The sequence below is a fragment of the Poromitra crassiceps genome (genome assembly GCF_964638095.1).
Source record: "Poromitra crassiceps genome assembly, chromosome: 2".
NCBI lineage: Eukaryota > Metazoa > Chordata > Actinopteri > Beryciformes > Melamphaidae > Poromitra > Poromitra crassiceps.
This window is the reverse complement of record NC_139624.1, coordinates 7,411,843-7,432,533: the sequence shown is the minus strand read 5'-3', so window position 1 is coordinate 7,432,533 and position 20,691 is coordinate 7,411,843. Positions and strand designations below refer to the sequence as shown.

The 20,691-nt window shown below is 45.4% G+C and overlaps 1 protein-coding gene across 1 annotated transcript in view; it reads right to left on the bottom strand.

Annotated features, from left to right (window-relative positions):
• ano2b (anoctamin 2b) overlaps nt 1-20,691 on the bottom strand; it is a gene marked incomplete at both ends in the record, with an annotated part of 239,538 nt that overhangs the window by 136,377 nt on the left and 82,470 nt on the right. Inside the window, 3 exons of the mRNA XM_083660718.1 lie at nt 8,614-8,697; nt 14,327-14,413; nt 18,019-18,101. Coding sequence (XP_083516844.1) covers nt 8,614-8,697; nt 14,327-14,413; nt 18,019-18,101 — 254 coding nt within the window. The remainder of the gene's footprint in view (nt 1-8,613; nt 8,698-14,326; nt 14,414-18,018; nt 18,102-20,691) is intronic.

The following is a 20,691-nucleotide window of genomic DNA, read 5'->3' as shown; positions in this document are numbered from 1 at the left end:
TAGTTCCATGCTAACACTTTAGCAAACATTATGTTGAGTGATAGTAGCTCCATGCTAACACTTTCATGTACACTATGTTGAGTGATAGTAGCTCTATGCTAACACTAGCATACACTATGTTGGGTAATAGTGGGTGACTAGTCTTAAGGATACAGTAAGTTTAACCAAACATCTAAATTCTGTTATATGAGGAATCAGCATGACATCACAACAAAAAGTCACCGCAAAACACCCAGAACCGCGCCAGTTAACTAGTAGGACTTGTGCCAAACAAACATTAATATATCAAAAACTATACATGGTATCGCTTATATTTTGACATTCTGATTGAGAGCAGAAGTAGGTCAAGAGTTTGATGTATAACATATGCATGTTAAAGTTGTGTGAACTGTTGCAGTTTTTAAAATGTACACGGCACAGCTGGGGCTAGAGTGAGCACTCAAAGCGAGTTCCAAAGGGTCCCATTGCCGTTTCCACCTGGAAACGCGGTTTGTTGACCAAAATGCTGATCGGCTGATCCCTCGTATTATCTACTTAAGCCCATGCCCATGTAAGGGCGGGTGAAATGTTTGAGACCGGGGCAGCAGGGGGAATTGGCTAAGTACAATTGGGAAGAAAATGGAGGGGAATCAGAGAAAAAAATATAAGAGAGGACTCTATCACCTTAATTCACCTTTTAATTTATCCTTTGTATTGTTTGAGAAATCACAGTTTGTGTTTCATGCTTTTTTCAGCCTTTATAATGGGACCCTATGGAGCCAGCCTTGAGTATGTCTCAGTCAGTGTAGGGATTTAGCGGGGGGCAAGGGCAAAAATGCCCGTGGAAATCTCAGACATGCCTCTAAAAACCACCTAAAAACCACCTAAAAACCAATTAAAAACCATCTAAAACCCATGATCGAGGGACAAGAATTGCCCCCAAGATTTCGACAATTTTATTTAAATTTTATTTAGATTCACACACGCATTCAGCAGATGCAATTGATTAGCTCATCAACAGTGCTGTTCACACTACCCTGCTGGACCCAATTCCACTGAGTCTGTGTTCGGTCCGTCTGCACTGCGGTACGGCTTTGGAGCCAATACGTTTCCACTCTAATCAATGTGTCAACTCCCACCTACTCCGCTGCGTTGGGTGTCTACTCCGTCCCAGCTCCGACGATCCGGAGCTCTCCGAAGCAGATACGCAAGGATTCTATTTTTCACGGATGTCGGAGCAAAGCCGCAGCAAGTTGGGCGGAGCCAGGCCTGGAGTCAACAGGTCTAGAGGTGCTTACAGCATTCAATATCAAGCCAGAGGATAAACATGTATGAGGAAAAGTTCATCATTGAAGTGGAAAAGCGAAGCACGGAGCAAAACCGGAGCACAGCCGCAACGCAATGCAAATGCGCTCAGTGGAATCCTGGCGTGAGAGTGACACTCCCAACTCTAGCAGGCTATACTTTTTACTTTCACTTCATACATTTTAAAATTGTGACAGTTTGTTTGTTTGTTTGTTTGTTTAGCACAGCTTTTCAGCTTCATTTCATACTACCGTAAATTCCGGACTATAAGCCGCGGCTTTTTTCCCGTTTTTTGGCCCCTGCGGCTTATATAACGGTGCGTCTTATCTATGGATTTTTTCAGAAAAAAAAAAAAAAAAAAAAAAAATCTCTCTTTTTTAGCACTCTTTCTAACTATAAATCCACTTCTGTTTTAATTTCCTCTCTTGCCCTCTTTTCACCACACCGCGGACACTGTGTGCACTGTAAAAATAAACAACGGTGGTGTTGTGTTATGTTGTTTTGTTGAAATGTTACGGTAATACGGTAAATGGGAGCTTCCTCAAACAGCCATCTCTTTCCCGACAATCCCCTCTGTGCGTGACCACTTACATATGGTAATTACGGTAAGCAAACGGCCACAAGCCCATCAACTCCCTCCCCCGACTACCAGGAGAAAATCACAAACTTCGGCGAATTCACACAAAGGAAGATCAAGGAATATTCCATCGAACCGGAGCAGATCATAAATATGGATGAAGTGCCTTTGACGTTCGACCTGCCACTCACTCGGACTGTTAACAAGAAGCGCCCTGGAGGATTCTTTCACCAAAAAAAAGCTTTGCTCGTTCTCGACAGCATGAGAACGAGCAGTAGATGATCATGAGGTGGTTTTTCAGACGTGTCGATATAGCAGTTTATCGCAAAAGTGTAATGGAAACACATTTTTCGCATTTGCACGTCATGTGACCCATATTATCCCTTGGAAAAGGAGCGGAAAATAAGTTTGGTAAGTAAGGTTCGATAGCCGTGTCAAAACCTCCGCAGCAAGTGGAAAACTTTGAAGCAACGCTACCTAGCAGAAAGACGAGTGTTGTGCAAAAGCGTAGCCGGGCAAATTAGATAATGTTTAATGGCAGAAATCGGTCCATGGTGACAGCAGGCTGCCTGTGTGCGCGCATTTGGCACAGCGGCGAGATGAGAGGATGAAAAGCACACACTGGTGCGGTGGTGCTGTCTGAAGTGAATACAGTGACTGTGAGTAGGCTAATACATTGCACACGTTTCAGGTGCAATTATAGAACCAAATCAGCCTTTTCCCCCCTCCATCTCTAAATCGGACCAGTTGTAGGCTATTAGGCTACCTTTTTTCCTCTGCCTGTCGCGCTGACTGCATTCACGCAGCCAGCAACATTTTGCGACTCATTTTCTTTTGAATTGATAATCAGGCTCGTTTATATGCATTGTAACTTCATGTTGGGATTTCCATTGACCATTGGTTGGATTTGAGCATGCAGGGGACGGGATATGGGGCAGATCCCCGTGCGTAATCACTGTGGCAGCTGCTGCAACGGGGAATCACTCAAACGCAACTTCAATGGAAACGCCTACAAGTCGCAATTGTACATTGTCGAAGTTGTAGAAATATCGCAATTCTTTTGCGAAAAACTGTAATGGAAACACAGCTATAGATGAAGAGGAGTTCGTTGGTTTTGAGTGACAATGAAGGAGAGAGGAGAGTGGTTGACGAAGCCACCCTGAACCTGTTCGTTTCCGACACTGAAGATGAGGACTTTGGTGGTTTCAGTACGCAGGAAGAAGAGGAAGACGAGCATTAGTGACTTGACTTCTCTGGTTACAGGTTTGCTGCACATATAGCCTATTGTTGTGTGATTTTGTCTGGGGATTAGTGACCTGACTTTTGTTTTGTTTTGTTGAAATGTTAATAAATGGGAGCTTCCCCAAACAGCCATCGCTTTCCCGACATTCCTCTCTGTGCACGAACCCTTTCATATGGTAATTAAACATCAAAACACCCGCGGCTTATAGACCGGTGCGGCTTATAGAAGAAAAAAATAGTCAATTTTGGTCCCGCGGCTTATACACCGGTGCGTCTTATAGTCCGGAATTTACGGTAGTTAACTGCTTACTTAAACACCTGGGTGTGATATACAGTATATATATATAGGGTTAGGGTTAGGGTTAGGGTTAGGGTTATATATATATATATATATATATATATATATATATATATATATATATATATATATATATATATATATATATATATATATATATATATGGATGATAGATAGATAGATAGATAGATAGATAGATAGATAGATAGATAGATATATAGATAGTTAGATAGATACGTAGATAGATAGGTAGATAGATAGATAGATAGAGATAGATAGATAGATAGATAGATAGATAGATAGATAGATAGATAGATAGATATAGATAGATAGATAGATAGATAGATAGATAGATAGATAGATAGATAGATAGACAGACAGATAGATAGATAGATAGATAGATAGATAGATAGATAGATAGATAGATGATAGGCTGATGATTGTTCCCAGGAAGCGGAAGGACTCCAAAGTGTTGACTGGGGAGTCACTCAGGGTGATGGGGGAATTAAGGTGGCGCTGAGTTCCTCCTGTAATCCACAATAATCTTCACTGTCTTTTGAGCATTTAGCACCAGGTTGTTTTGACAGCACGAGGTCACCAGATGGTCGACCTCCTGCCTGTATTCAGACTCATCTCCGTCTGTGATGAGCCTATGAGGGTGGGGTCATCCGCGAACTTCAGGAGCTTTACAGACTGGTGACTGGAGTTGCAGGTGTTGGTGTACAGTCTGAAGAAGTATGGAGAGAGGACACCACCCTGGGCGGCACTGGTGCTGACAGACCGGAAGTCAGTGATGTGCTTTCCCAGTCTCGCGTGCTGCTGCTTCCTGTCAGTCAGGAAGTCTGTGGTCCATCTGCAAATGAAGTTGGACACGTCCAGCTCGGAGAGCTTCTCCTGCAGCAGGGCTGGGACGATTCCTAGGTTCATAGGTTCCTGCAGTCTACAGGTGGATGGGTGGAGGGCCATGTTTATGTTCATAGGTTCCTGCAGTGTCCAGGTGGATGGGTGGAGGGCCATGTTTATGTTCATATGTTCCTGCAGTCTACAGGTGGATGGGTGGAGGGCCATGTTTATGTTCATATGTTCCTGCAGTCTACAGGTGGATGGGTGGAGGGCCATGTTTATGTTCATATGTTCCTGCAGTCTCCAGGTGGATGGGTGGAGGGCCATGTTTATGTTCATATGTTCCTGCAGTCTACAGGTGGATGGGTGGAGGGCCATGTTTATGTTCATAGGTTCCTGCAGTCTACAGGTGGATGGGTGGAGGGCCATGTTTATGTTCATAGGTTCCTGCAGTCTACAGGTGGATGGGTGGAGGGCCATGTTTATGTTCATAGGTTCCTGCAGTCTACAGGTGGATGGGTGGAGGGCCATGTTTATGTTCATATGTTCCTGCAGTCTACAGGTGGATGGGTGGAGGGCCATGTTTATGTTCATAGGTTCCTGCAGTCTACAGGTGGATGGGTGGAGGGCCATGTTTATGTTCATATGTTCCTGCAGTCTACAGGTGGATGGGTGGAGGGCCATGTTTATGTTCATTGGTTCCTGCAGTCTCCAGGTGGATGGGTGGAGGGCCATGTTTATGTTCATAGGTTCCTGCAGTCTACAGGTGGATGGGTGGAGGGCCATGTTTATGTTCATAGGTTCCTGCAGTCTACAGGTGGATGGGTGGAGGGCCATGTTTATGTTCATAGGTTCCTGCAGTCTACAGGTGGATGGGTGGAGGGCCATGTTTATGTTCATAGGTTCCTGCAGTCTCCAGGTGGATGGGTGGAGGGCCATGTTTATGTTCATATGTTCCTGCAGTCTCCAGGTGGATGGGTGGAGGGCCATGTTTATGGCCTCGTCTACCTGTTGGCTCTGTAGGCGACCTGCAGGGGGTCCAGGAGTGGGTCTGTGATGGATTTAAGATAGGCCAGAACAAAGGACTTCATGACCACAGAGGTCAGAGGTCAGGGCGACAGGTCTGTAGTCTTTAAATGCCGAGGGCCTTCTCTTTTTCGGGACGGGGATTATAGTTGATGTTTTGAAGCAGGCTGGTAAATGTGGCAGGTTGAAAATGCCGGTGAACATGGGGCCACCTGGTCAGCACAGTGTTTTAGAGCAGAGGAGTCAGGTCCAGCTGCTTTTGTTGTTTTCTGCTTCGTGAAAAGCACGTTCACCTCTCTCTCCTGTATATAGAGAGGTGACGACGGGGCGGAGAAAGAGGCGGCCACAGGGGCCCCGCGCGCGCACACACACACACACACACACGCACACACGCACGCACGCACACACACACACACGCACTCACATACACACAAACGCACACACGCACTCACACGCACACACGCGCACGTGCACAAACGCACGCACGCACGCACACACGCACACACGCATGCACGCACATGCACACGCACGCACGCACACACACACACGCACGCACGCACACGCACACACAAACACACAGAGCCAACAATGTTTTCAGTTCTGTAGTAGTCACACTCAGCACACACTAATGCAAATGTAATATAATTAAAAGTGTGAATTAATCAATCAATGACATCATCGCTTCAGGTGGTCTCCAGTTATGATCTTAATTAGAGGTTTTTACATTTCACTGCCTCTATTATAAGAAAGCTAATGGTTCAAAACAATTCGCAAGGGGTGTGTGTGTGTGTGTGTGTGTGTGTGTGTGTGTGTGTGTGTGCACGTGCGTGCGTGCGTGGTGTCACCATAGTGATGGTCACTAATCTTACCCCTGGCTTCCTGCCCAGCATGCATCACTCCCACCCAGTATCCCTCCCTCTGTTTCAATCCATCTCTCTCTCTCCCTCCCTCCCTGGAGTGTGGGGCACTCTGGTGGCCAATGTTATAGACTGTGTGTGTGTGTGTGTGTGTGTGTGTGTGTGTGTGTGTGTGTGTGTGTGTGTGTGTGTGTGTGTGTGTGTGTGTGTCTAAACAGCTTGTGTTACCCCCGCCCCTCCACCCGGATCGGAGAACACAACACACACTAATCCCTTAGCAGCTGTGTATTTATCAATCTATATATCTATGCCTATACCTATCTATCTACCTATCTATCTATCTATCTATCTATCTATCTATCTACCTATATCTATCTACCTACCTACTGTAACTACCTGCCTACATATCTATCTACCTACCTACTGTACCTACCTACCTATCTATCTACCTATCTATATATATATCTATATACTTTATCTATACCTACCTACCTACCTATCTATCTACCTACCTACCTATCTATCTATCTATCTATCTATCTATCTATCTATCTATCTATCTATACCTACCTACCTATCTATCTACCTATCATATATATATCTATATATCTATACCTACCTACCTACCTATCTATCTACCTACCTATCTATCTATCTATCTATCTATCTATACCTACCTACCTACCTATCTACCTATCTATCTATCCATTTATCTACCTATCTACCTATATCTACCTACCTACCTACTGTAACTACCTGCCTACACATCTATCTACCTACCTACTGTACCTACCTACCTACCTACCTACCTACCTATCTATCTATCTACCTACCTACCTACCTATCTATCTATCTATCTATCTATCTATCTATCTATCTATCTATCTATCTATCTATACCCATACCTAAATATGTAATTAGCAGTTTCATGTTAGTTTCTATTATACTATATGATTATTTCCGTTAAATAAATGTGTATAGTGCTTTTCACGGTACTCAATCGAAGACACACTGGAAATCAACGTGTTGCATTCAGTGTTTCACTAGTAAGCTGGTAAATGCCAGTCTCAGCACTGTCCCATCTGCCTGCTAAATAGACAGTCATTTGCTATTCTTACCATGTATTTAGATAAATGCCTCCTGCAGCAGTTTAGCCAGCTGCACGGTGTCTCCATGTATGCAGATGACAGAGTGCTTGGCGTTAGTGTCTAATGATGGTGTTAGCATTAATGTAGCCTCAGCTCTGCTGCTGCTAAGAGGAAGTCCCACACACACAAACACACACACAAACAAACACACACACACACTGAAAAGTGTGATTTCCCCAAATAATCCATAGCAGCTAGAGCGAAAGTGCAGCAATAGTTCAGCAAGTGTTCAGTTAACAACCAGACAGACAGACAGACAGACAGACAGACAGACAGACAGACCTGGCAACCCAGAGAGGACAGACAGGCAGACCTGGCAACCCAGAGAGGAGCAGCTGTGTTCCCTCTGCTCACACTGGAGACGGAGCTGCACTTTCTTGCACTGTGCAAACTTGTCAAGTTTTTACTGTACAATACAGTATAAGAATATACAGTATGGAGCATGCCGTAAAATGGCTCCATCTGTAGATAAATAACCTTTATTTGTTTATTGAAAGAAAAATGATGAATGTTGTTTTCACCTCAGTTGATGAAGAGAGAGTGGTGGGAGGCATAAAGGAAATGTGGGCATGCGATACACAAGGCAACTTTTTGTTCCAATTCCAACTGGCAACAAAAGCTGCAGCAACAGTTGTGTGTGATTTTAATCCTGTTGCCGGGAAACGTTAACACAGTAACAAAATGCTAGCCTAGTAAAAACCATTCTGATCATGTGACCTCACAGTCTGGACAAGCCGTCCACAGTGATTTCAGTGGGTGGAAGTAACGTTACTTGCCTTGACAGACAACTCCTTCAACCAATCAGCATCGCCAAATCCAATCCAAATCCGGTCAGAAGAGCGAAAACGTCCTTTCCGCTCTCGAGTCTATTTCTACAATAACTGCACTTATGGCAGTGTTTACTCTACTAGCATTAACATTTCAACTCGTAGCTTCGGGAAGACATCATTACTGTTTTTCCAGCGGTGGCCCTGATTGGCCAGGTTAGACTGTAATTTCAGGAAATCGCTGTGGGCACCTGGAAGTCCAGACTGATACGTTTTCAGGATGGTTTTGCATGGCTAAAGAAATACCTGATGAGAAGAGACAGCAGCAGCCAGAGGAGGAGGACAAAAACAGAGAGACAGCCTGTCTGCGAGGGAGGAGGAGAGAAGGAAAGAGGAGAGGAGGAGAGGAGAGAAGGGGGGGAGAGGATGAGAGGAGAGAGGATGAAAGGAGAGGAGAGGAGAGGAGAGGAGAGGAGAGGAGAGGAGAGGAGAGGAGAGGAGAGGAGAGGAGAGGAGAGGAGAGGAGAGGAGAGGAGAGGAGAGGAGAGGAGAGGAGAGGAGAGGAGGTTACCGGGCTTCCTGCAGGTATGGCAGACAGCAGTTTCTGTCTCCACCTGTCCTTCCCTATCTCTGTCCCGTCCTCCTGCTTCTCTGGCTGCAACACAGAGCACAGGTCACACACACACACACACACACACAGAGACAGAGACAGACACACAGAGACACACACACACACACACACACACACACACACACACACACACACACACACACGTGCGGATGGTATTTTAAATGATACATGCTTAAGTAAAAGTACATGTGAAATTACTGACTTTAAAAAATACAAAAGAAATACACAAAAAAGCTACTCAATTACAGTTTAAATGAGAATGAGAATCACTTGTATTGCCGGAGTAGGTAATCAGATTGCGTACAAGGAATTTACGTAAATATGCAGCATATCAGTCAACATCAATAGTCAGAAGAGAAAATCAATAAATAAAAATACTAAAAATTAAAAAGTGTAGTCCAATATATACACAAAAATTAAAATATCCTGACTGATAGATGGGGATTTTCAATACAATAGGTGTACCATAAGCTAAAGAGAATAATATAAAGTAAGAAGAATACAATATAAAATATTCTGGTGAGAGAAGCAGCTGCAGATACGTTACTGTAACATATGAATGCTATCAGAGATGGGACGTAACTAAGTACAAATACTCTGTTACTGTACTTAAGTAGGATTTTCAGGTACAGTATCTGTACTTCACTGAGTATTTAGCGCACAGGCCTTCTTGAGGCATCCTCTCTGCCTCTGGATTGCCTTTGCCCCGGGAGGGTCTGGTGAGACGAAGGAGGAGCACGGCCGGGAGTCACCCACACAGGGTCTTAGACCCTCCATGCACCGAAGGGTCTTACAATGCTGCGGTGTAGCACTAACTCTATTGCAGCGGATTGGGTGTGATCAACCCTTCCGCGGGCAACGTTGCAGACAGAGTAGGAAGGCTGATCCGTGTGCGGCTGCTTCTGGGACGCGGGTCGGGGTCTTAATCGGCCTCGGCTGGGTCTACTGGGCGAGGGTGTATGATGTTGACAGACCCGAAACACCTTACGACCCCAGCTAACATCACGCGATAGCGTTAGCAGCATTAAATAAATAAATTCCAACACGCTAATAGAAAAATACACAGTTTGCAAAATTTTACTCGCGTTTGAAAATAAGACGAAAAGGCAACGTTTTTGCGGATATCTCCGCCATCCACTGACTGGCCGAGCTGAAATTTCACAGGAAGTGAGCTACCAGGAAGTGTAACATGGGGGGAAAAAATCGTCTTCCTGAATTTCGTCAAAGATAGTATATGAGGACAAGCTTATTCCGTCCCCCTGCTTAATTCGTCCCTGACCTCCCCTACTTTTAGTTGTTACAGTAGTGCTGCTAGACGTGCTAGCATTACGTTAACCAGGTGGTTAGTGCAGCTGGTAAGCTAGCAGGAGACACAAAAGCACTCCAGGCAGCGCTTTTTCCACTCCAAAAAGATGCGGACAAACACTATGTTGACAAAAGCCTATAGTTGTCTTAGTTACTTAGCCTCAGTTTTAACCGAACCAATTAAAGCAACTTGATGAGTAACTTCCCACCACTCGCTCCAACCTGGCAAACATCATATTTTGGGTTCTCTTCTATAGTGCTGATGCAGCAGTAATCCTGTATCATCTTAATTGGCTGGTACTCGCGCGCGCGGCCCAGGCTGTGGCTGCAGGCCGCCCGCGCGCGTGGCCCTTAGCTGTGGCTGGGAGCCACCCGCACGCGTGGCCCGGGCTTTGGCTGGGAGCCACCCGCACGCGTGGCCCGGGCTTTGGCTGGGAGCCACCCGCACGCGTGGCCCGGGCTTTGGCTGGGAGCCACCCGCACGCGTGGCCCGGGCTTTGGCTGTGGCTGGGAGCCACCCGCACGCGTGGCCCGGGCTTTGGCTGTGGCTGGGAGCCATCTGTCTCACTGTGAGCGACCCAGTTTACAGCGCTGATCAGGAGATTAGCATGCTAATGTCCGTCACACGCACCGAGCACATGCCACCACTGTGACCGGGCAGCCAATTCACAAAGATGACATACACACCATTCAGAACAACTGCACATCTACTCTGACAGACAGAATGGCTGGAAAATAAAAAAAAATCACTCAGTATTCAGACTAAATTATTAAAATAGTTTAAGACCCTTGTTTAGTAACATAACAATAACAATAACAACAGTAACATTTAAGTGGATGTAATTACTGTATCTGTGTTTATCTTTAGTGTTAAAGTGCCTTTGAACATCTGCTAACAGTTTTTTCACAGGATGGATACAACAGTGTTTTGGAATAATTGAAATATGTACTTGTTCATATTTAATCAAAGGAGACAGGAGACAGTCATTTCACGACACCAAAATTATCCTGGTAATTATTAATGGAACAGATTTTATAAATTGTGCTCCAATCCTTATCATCTTCCCTCAGATTTCACCCTGCTGTACATAAAGCCCCTTTTAGACTGGCCCAAAAAAATCCCACTAATGTCCACAAACTACTGGCATTTTCTTCAGTTCAAAAGTTGCTAAGCCGGGCCGTTTAGCGACCCTGCAAGTGAGGTGCGTTTTTAGGCGACGGCTCAGCACGCCATAGTGATATACATCTTTGGCTGGGGTCCAACACCTTAGGTTCCGACCCTGCTTCTCCTCTTGATTTGCTGCCCCTTTTCCAGCGTGAGTCAGTGATTCAATGATTCCCACAGGCTGAAATTCAACTTTTTTAACAGGCAAACTTTACAACTCCCTCCAAGCTCTGCATTGGCTCCGACCCGCCCTGACTGCGGGTCCTTTCCAAGCCCCTGTGTCAAATCTGTATGCCTCTGCTGCTGTACGTGTTGAATCTGCTCAAATGCCTGTGCCACTGCCTTTGAAACAATAACAACAGCAGCGCTAGTCGCTAGCTCGTTGCTACAAGCTGAAAACAATTGATGTGGATTATGTAAGCCTTTTTCCCCTCTAGTCCACGATAGAAAGCATCCCCAACTCTCCCCGCCTCTTTACTGGGAGACTCTAGCAAGCGAAACTAGCCTCCTAATGACTAAAAAGATCCACACATGACTACTAAACATCAGCTCCATCAACAATATAATCTTTACCGTGACCTTTCAGGGAAGCCCACAACTCACAATCACCTCCATCTACGCACCAACTGAGGCAGTAACAGATGAGGAAAAGGATGATTTCTACCAAACGCTCTCTACCCACTTAGAAAGTATCAAGCCACATAACCTCAGCCTAATCATCGGTGACTTCAATGCCTGAGTAGGTCTTGACTGTCACAGACTCCTCCCAGCCACAGTCGGTAAATGGCAAATGACTCAACTCATTACATAACTGCCGGGCATACAACCCAGTTGAACTAGACTCAGATCACAGAATCTTAAGTACAAGAGTTAAAATCAGCTTAAGGACATTAAAGACCAACCCCAGCAAGTGCATCAAATTCAACTGGAAGAGGCTTCTTCAGGATGCTACCATAAAGCATGAATTCAAAATAGACCCTTTTCCCAGGGGCCAAATTCCAATCACGGAAGTTTGAAACCCTCATTAGTGTTTTGCTTGCACCTGTGTTTCCCCTGCCTTTTTTACACAAAATGGCCCCCGTGAGAAGGGTCCATACAGTGATACTACCCTCCGCATCAGTGATAGGCATGACCTCTTTGTATCATCAGTGGAAGAGGTTACCCAAGAAGTCGTTGGCAAGTGACCAACTTGTGGCAGAGTGCATCCCTGATGACACTAAAACTAACCCTAACCTATCCAGAGTGCATCTCTGATGACACTAACCCTAACCTATCCAGAATGCATCTCTGATGACACTAACCCTAACCTATCCAGAGTGCATCTCTGATGACACTAACCCTAACCTATCCAGAGTGCATCTCTGATGACACTAACCCTAACCTATCCAGAGTGCATCTCTGATGACACTAACCCTAACCTATCCAGAGTGCATCTCTGATGACACTAACCCTAACCCTAACCTATCCAGAGTAGAGTGCATCTCTGATGACACTAACCCTAACCCTAACCTATCCAGAGTGCATCTCTGATGACACTAACCCTAACCTCTCCAGAGTGCATCTCTGATGACACTAACCCTAACCTATCCAGAGTGCATCTCTGATGACACTAACCCTAACCTATCCAGAGTGCATCTCTGATGACACTAACCCTAACCTATCCAGAGTGCATCTCTGATGACACCATCATCCTGAAACATAGAGGAGACAACGCCAAGAGAGAATACATGCAAGCCAAGTCTGCAGCCGCAAAAGAAACGTGGAGGTCCCTAAGGGCTGAGCTAAATAAATCATTCAAATCAGACGAGCAGGCATATCTACAGGAACAATTAGATGAGCTGGAGACAGCAGACAGGACAGGAAACTACTCCACCACCTGGAAGATAATCAACAACATCTCTGGCATGGCAAACCTCCCTCCACCAGCTGAACATGATCTCCCAATAGCCATAGAAGCACCCACTGTAGCAGAGACAACAAAGGCCATCAATGAGATGGAAAGTAACAAAGTGCCTGGTCTTGAATATGCCACCACAGCTGAAGCCCTCAATGGGGGCGGAGTCAAAATTAATGAACTGGTCCACAACTTCTGCACAGTTTATACTACTGTACATTGACACCCCCATCTCTGTGGACCATGGATCTGATCACGACAACACCAAAGAAAGGAAACTTGTCTCTTATGACAAACTACCATGGCATTTCCCCGATGTCCATAGTCGCAAAGGTCTACAACAACCGCGACCATGTTGATCCCATTTTGAGAAGCAACCAAGCTGGCTTCAGAAAAGGTAGAAGCTGTGCACAGCAAAGCCACATCCTATAAAGGATCATGGAAGGATTTAGAGGCCACCAACTGTCATTGATAGTTACCTTCATTGACTTTAAGAAGGCATTCGATTCCATCAACAGAGAGGTCATGTTTTCTATACTGCGGCACTATGGGATACCTGGAAGCATTGTAGATGCCATCAAAGTCGTCTACTGGCTCCTCTCAGAATCTCAAGTGAGTGAACTTGCCCGGGACCGTGTGGGATGGAGGAAACTTGTGGTCGCCTGCTGCACAGTCGACTGATGATGAGCCTTTTCCCCTTACGAACCAGCATGGTGGCAATTTGCTATGTCCTACTCATTCCTGCAGTGGCCCTCAAACTTGTTCACATCAAGGACCTCTAAACTGACACAAATTAGACCACGGACCCCCATTTGATAAGATTTTGTCACATCTTTGCTTTTAGATGTTTTATTGCAGAAAATGTTTGAAACCCATTATCAAAACAGTCATACATTCTGTCATTGTGTTACTTATGGATGGAATTATAGTGACAATAAAGTATTCCCCTTTTTGCTGGGGACCCCCTGGAACCCCCTCAAGGACCCCTGTGGGTCCCCGGACCCCACTTTGAGAACCACTGCTTTATAAGAGCTATGGGACATCAACGGGGCTGATGGAAAATGTAGTCTTAATGTTGAGAAACACGAGAACTAACACTATAGGTGAGATAGTTTTTTTTTTCTTAGGCTGGTTTACAGCCTAAGATATTAATTAAATCTCACAATTATATACTGATATTAAAAATGTCACTGCATCTTTAAGACAAGTAGGAAGAGATGAGTTTTCCAGCATTGAAATCACTGTGCTGTAACACCTGTAACTGCACCCTTCTGGTTTTTGTGTCCTACCTCGTTCTTTTTCTTCTTATTTTTGCTCTTCTGCTGCTTCTGTCTCTTCTGCAGCAGGATGGTCTCATACTTTGGCCTGGGGTGTTCCTGACAGAGAGACAGACAGACAGAGAGACAGACAGACAGACAGACAGACAGACAGACAGACAGACAGACAATTTAAAGTAGATTAAATAAAAAATGCCTTTTAGATCACATCCCCAGTCATATTGTGCACCTACTGTATTAAAAAATGTTCTTCCTGTAAAACAATATATGAAGTGTGCTTACATCAGCAGGACCCCAAGCAATTAAATTTCCACCATAATATCATGGCATCCACCCATCAATCCATCTTCAACTTTTAGCGGCACAGAGCTAAGATTCATTAGTTAACATACAGTGCATCTTCAGTACATCTTCAACTTTTAGCGGCACAGAGCTAAGATTCATTAGTTAACATACAGTGCATCTTCAGTACATCTTCAACTTTTAGCGGCACAGAGCTAAGATTCATTAGTTAACATACAGTGCATCTTCAGTACATCTTCAACTTTTAGCGGCACAGAGCTAAGATTCATTAGTTAACATACAGTGCATCTTCAGTACATCTTCAACTTTTAGCGGCACAGAGCTAAGATTCATTAGTTAACATACAGTGCATCTTCAGTACATCTTCAACTTTTAGCGGCACAGAGCTAAGATTCATTAGTTAACATACAGTGCATCTTCAGTACATCTTCAACTTTTAGCGGCACAGAGCTAAGATTCATTAGTTAGCTACAGCGCCGACGCTAGGCACACGCACTGTGCGTAGGGCACCAAGGCATGTGCCACGAGGGGCATCATCCCAGGCAATGCCCCTTCTGAAATTAACTATCCACACGGCCAGTTTGGCATTCCCTGTTTTGAACTGGCCTCTGTGTTGTGGAGGAGCTCCTCATTTAAAACTACATGTGAATAAACAAAGTCACGTTTCCCTCAGCATAGCCTGCACGAGGCGTTTAGGGAGCTCAGCATAGCCTGCACGAGGCGTTTAGGGAGCATGGGAAATTGTTTCCCTCAGCATAGCCTGCACGAGGCGTTTAGGGAGCATGGGAAATTGTTTCCCTCAGCATAGCCTGCACGAGGCGTTTAGGGAGCATGGGAAATTGTTTCCCTTAGCATAGCCTGCACGAGGCGTTTAGGGAGCATGGTAAATTCATAGCCTGCATGAGGCGTTTAGGGAGCATGGTAAATTGCAGAAGCTGTGAGGCGTTTAGGGGACATCTGTAATTTGTAGCACACATTATTGCGTGTTGCTGGACATGAAAGTACCTTTGCAAACTGAGTCATCTTACATGTGCTGTATCACACTGCAGCACTTCATTTCTCTATTTTGTTGAGGAAAAGGGACTTTTGGCCTTGTATAGTTAGTTATATAGTGTGATATACTGCTATTTCATAGTTCTGCTTTTCTATTTGTAACATTTATTTGGGCAATTTGTAGCAATTACTCTTGGGGCACCCAAATGATTCAAGATTCAAGATTCAAGATTTTTATTGTCACTCCGTAGTACAAGTATCACGTGTGAAATTCTTGTGCTGTAGACGCCGTTTACAACATAGTACAAATATAACAGGGCATATGAGTGCAAAAACCACAAGAGACACAACAAGCAATAAGGCAGTAGAGTGATAAGACAAGTCAGAGACAGTGGCATATCCACTGCACATAGGGGCACATGTCATGTGCATACTTTGGACGTGCTTAAACATTTTAAATTCGACGTATTTGACGTACAGGTGCAAATAGCATATACCAAATTAAACATACAATTAAACATTAGACATACGTAATGGTAGCAGCTACAGTACGGTACAGTACAGCTACTACACTATTTGTGTATGTTAACTCATTCACCGCCAGTTTAGGACTGCCAATATTTAGCACAGGCCAAAGATTTTCATAATTGTTGGTCATCTTTCAAGACCCACAGTAAATTATCTATTAGCACCAGAGTGATTTGCAATACCTCAAAATGAAGATGTACGTCTCTGGGTTCACCAGGAAAAAAAAGTGAGCTTTTAGCATGTTCTGTACTCTACTTATAGCCATTTATATACACCCTGTTTTCTACCCAAAAGGTCTCCCTCAGAAAATAAACAGGAGAAAAGGCAATTTTTGTAAAAGGGCACAATCTCAGGCAGAACTCACTCTCAATTCTTTTATTTTGAACTGTATTGACATCAGACATGTAAATATTATTCATTAGGACACAAATGACAAAAAAAAAAATATATATATATATATATATACACATGAAGTGCTTTTTTTTTTACATTCAACAATACAGTTTACTCGGTGTGAGTGAGTGTGCAGACAGACAGACAGACAGACAGACAGACAGACAGACAGACAGACACACCGACAGACAGACAGACAGACAGACAGACAGACACACACACACACACACACACACACACGATCCCCCTTTTAGATTTCTAACCCCACATAGGATAAGCAATAACCACGCCCTGTGGCGCTGGGATTGGCCAGGAGCAACACTGGAGGGCACGCAGCCCAGCGATTTCATGAACCAACTGAATAGCTCTTGAGAAAGGACAGCGGGCTGCTGTGACTGCCGCTTCTGCCTTGTGCCTTGCTGTTGTGTGTTTATTTTGTTTATGTTCTGGTCCACCCGTCCTCGTCCATGTCTCCCTGTCATATCCTCCCTGAAATCGTTCCCGTTTTCCCCTCGGCTATTCAACACGTCCTCACCGCCCTCGCAAACTGATCGATCATTTCCTCATTCCTCCGATGATCAAACACATCTCTTGATTACTTTCTCCCGTTTTCTCCTGGCTGGCACAGAGGAAGGCGACTCCAGCTCGTGCAGCGCGCCGAGGCGCGTTTCAATGGCGTTTCTCCTGTCTGCACAAGGAAGCGTTACCCGTTTTCTGCTTTTCCTCTTGCTCAATTTCAAAACAACAGCTGCGGTATGTGTTTGTTCACGTGTTGTCTTAGATGCTAGGGACATGATACTATGTCAGAGGCTGGGTAAGTGTTTGAAATACGCCCTGCAGTAATAAAAACAAAAACACGTCAAACACGTCATTGTCGGGGAGGGCTATTTCTGATAACACGTCAAAGACGTCATTGGCGGTGAATGAGTTAAGGAGTCTCGTGGCCTGCGGGAAGAAACTGTCCCTCAAGCGATTTGTGCGTGCTTTTGGGGCTAGCAGTGGTGCTACTGTAACAGAACACTACCAGCCTGAACTATTGGCAGTTGCTGTTGAATGTAGCTTTGTCTCCCGCGTACAAAACCATCGTCTGACACATTTTAATCCCATTTGTTTATGTGACTGTTGACATGACGCTTGTTAGCCAGCTAGCTAGCTGCAGGCTAGGGTCTACAGGCATCACTGTCTGATCCCTCCCTTGCTCTCTCACTCAAGTTCCTCCTCCCTCCCTCGTCATACACAGACTGACGGGAGACACTCCCACTTTTCAAATTCCTCCCAACACGTTACAATATGTCCCGCTTGTCTATCCTGTTTGACTCAGAAATACGACACGATACGGAAGTTAGATACACTCTTGAAATGCCGTTCCAACTGGACTTTTAAGTGTGTGTGTGTATGTGTGTGTGTGTGTGTGTGTGTGTGTGTGTGTGTGTGTGTGTGTGTGTGTGTGTGTGTGTGTGTGTGCGTTCATGCATGTATGTGTGTACCTCATCCTCCTCGATGCCCGTCAGATCCCAGCTGAAGCTCAAACTGATCTGACGACGCTTCCAGTGCTCCAGGAACAGGGCCGCTACACACACACACGGACGCACGCACGCACGCACGCGCACACACACACACACACACACACACACACACACACACACACACACACACACACACACAGAATAAAAAAAACAGATCCTTAACTTTGTGGGCAGCGTCAGCATTGTCTTCTCCAGATGATTGACAGATCAGGTTTTGTGAGGGGGTGGAGTCTGATTGCAATTACCAATTCTCGTTTTGTCCCGATTTTTTATCGATCATCAGCTGATAAACGACCAGATTCCAGAGTGAAACTAGAAAAGTGCTCTCAGATCTCTGCCAGGCTCCGCTATGCATCTACACAAAATTCAGGAACTCGTCTTTGCTCGAATAACTGCATAATTTGAACTCTTGCTGCATTCATGTGCTCCTCGGATATATCGTATTTACGACTTGCCAGCACATGAACGGCCCTCCAATGTCATATTTACGAGTGAGAATTATTGGGAAATTTCGATGATACCCGAGTTTCTGAGTTTTGACGTTGCATGTTTCGGGACTACAACAATGACGGAAGTTGTGGAGTCTGTGTCACTAATTGACTGTAAAAAGTTATACATGTATTTCGTTATTCTGTTCATAGTAGCTATCATTCATTTTTAGTAGTTGCACATTATGGCCTATCAATTTCTTGTGTGCTCCTTCCCTCCACATCTGCCCTCAATGTTGCCTCGTTAGCCCTGCCCTCACCTAGCTCTCATGCTCCCAAACAAATCTCACGGCAGTTTAAAATAGCAAGAATGTCAAATACAAAACGACACTATATATAGCAAGACTGTCTGAACAAAGTGAGAATGTTCTTCTAAACACATTGGCTAGCAAAATCTATATATTTCCCTGATTGTCATGATGAGATGAGATTGGCCAAAGTTTGGACAGGCAGTGGAATAGCTTCATTTTCTCCCACAACACTGCCTCCTCCTTCCTGGGTTTTGTCAAAAAGCAGCTTAACCATGCAGATATAGAGTCTCCCCCGCCTGCTTAACCATGCAGATATACATCCCGCCGCCTGCTTAACCATGCAGATATACAGTCTCCCCCCGCCTGCTTAACCATGCAGATATACAGACTCCCCCCGCCTGCTTAACCATGCAGATATACAGTCTCCCCCCGTCTGCTTAACCATGCAGATATAGAGTCTCCCCCCGCCTGCTTAACCATGCAGATATACAGTCTCCCCCCGTCTGCTTAACCATGCAGATATACAGCCTCCCCCCGCCTGCTTAACCATGCAGATATACATCCCCCCGCCTGCTTAACCATAGAGATATACAGTCTCCCCCCACCTGCTTAACCATGCAGATATACAGTCTCCCCCCGTCTGCTTAACCATGCAGATATACAGTCTCCCCCCGTCTGCTTAACCATGCAGATATACAGTCTCCCCCCGCCTGCTTAACCATGCAGATAATGAGTCTCCCCCCGCCTGCTTAACCATGCAGATATACAGTCTCCCCCCGTCTGCTTAACCATGCAGATATACAGTCTCCCCCCGCCTGCTTAACCATGCAGATAATGAGTCTCCCCCCGCCTGCTTAACCATGCAGATATACAGTCTCCCCCCGTCTGCTTAACCATGCAGATATACAGTCTCCCCCCGTCTGCTTAACCATGCAGATATACAGTCTCCCCCCGCCTGCTTAACCATGCAGATAATGAGTCTCCCCCCGCCTGCTTAACCATGCAGATATACAGTCTCCCCCCGTCTGCTTAACCATGCAGATATACAGTCTCCCCCCGTCTGCTTAACCATGCAGATATACAGTCTCCCCCCGCCTGCTCAACCATGCAGATAATGAGTCTCCCCCCGCCTGCTTAACCATGCAGATATACAGTCTCCCCCCGTCTGCTTAACCATGCAGATATACAGTCTCCCCCCGTCTGCTTAACCATGCAGATATACAGTCTCCCCCCGCCTGCTTAACCATGCAGATAATGAGTCTCCCCCCGCCTGCTTAACCATGCAGATATACAGTCTCCCCCCGCCTGCTTAACCATGCAGATATACAGTCTCCCCCTGCCTGCTTAACCATGCAGATATACAGTCTCCCCCTGCCTTCTTAACCATGCAGATAATGAGTCTCCCCCTGCCTTCTTAACCATGCAGATAATGAGTCTCCCCCTGCCTTCTTAACCATGCAGATAATGAGTCTCCCCCTGCCTTCTTAACCATGCAGATAATGAGTCTCCCCCTGCCTGCTTAACCATGCAGATAATGAGTCTCCCCCTGCCTTCTTAACCATGCAGATGAGTCTCCCCCCGCCTGCTTAACCATGCAGATATAGAGTCTCCCCCTGCCTTCTTAACCATGCAGATAATGAGTCTCCCCCCGCCTGCTTAACCATGCAGATAGAGTCTCCCCCCGCCTGCTTAACCATGCAGATATAGAGTCTCCCCCCGCCTGCTTAACCATGCATATATAGAGTCTCCCCCCGCCTGCTTAACCATGCAGATAATGAGTCTCCCCCCGCCTGCTTAACCATGCAGATAATGAGTCTCCCCCTGCCTGCTTAACCATGCAGATAATGAGTCTCCCCCTGCCTTCTTAACCATGCAGATAATGAGTCTCCCCCCGC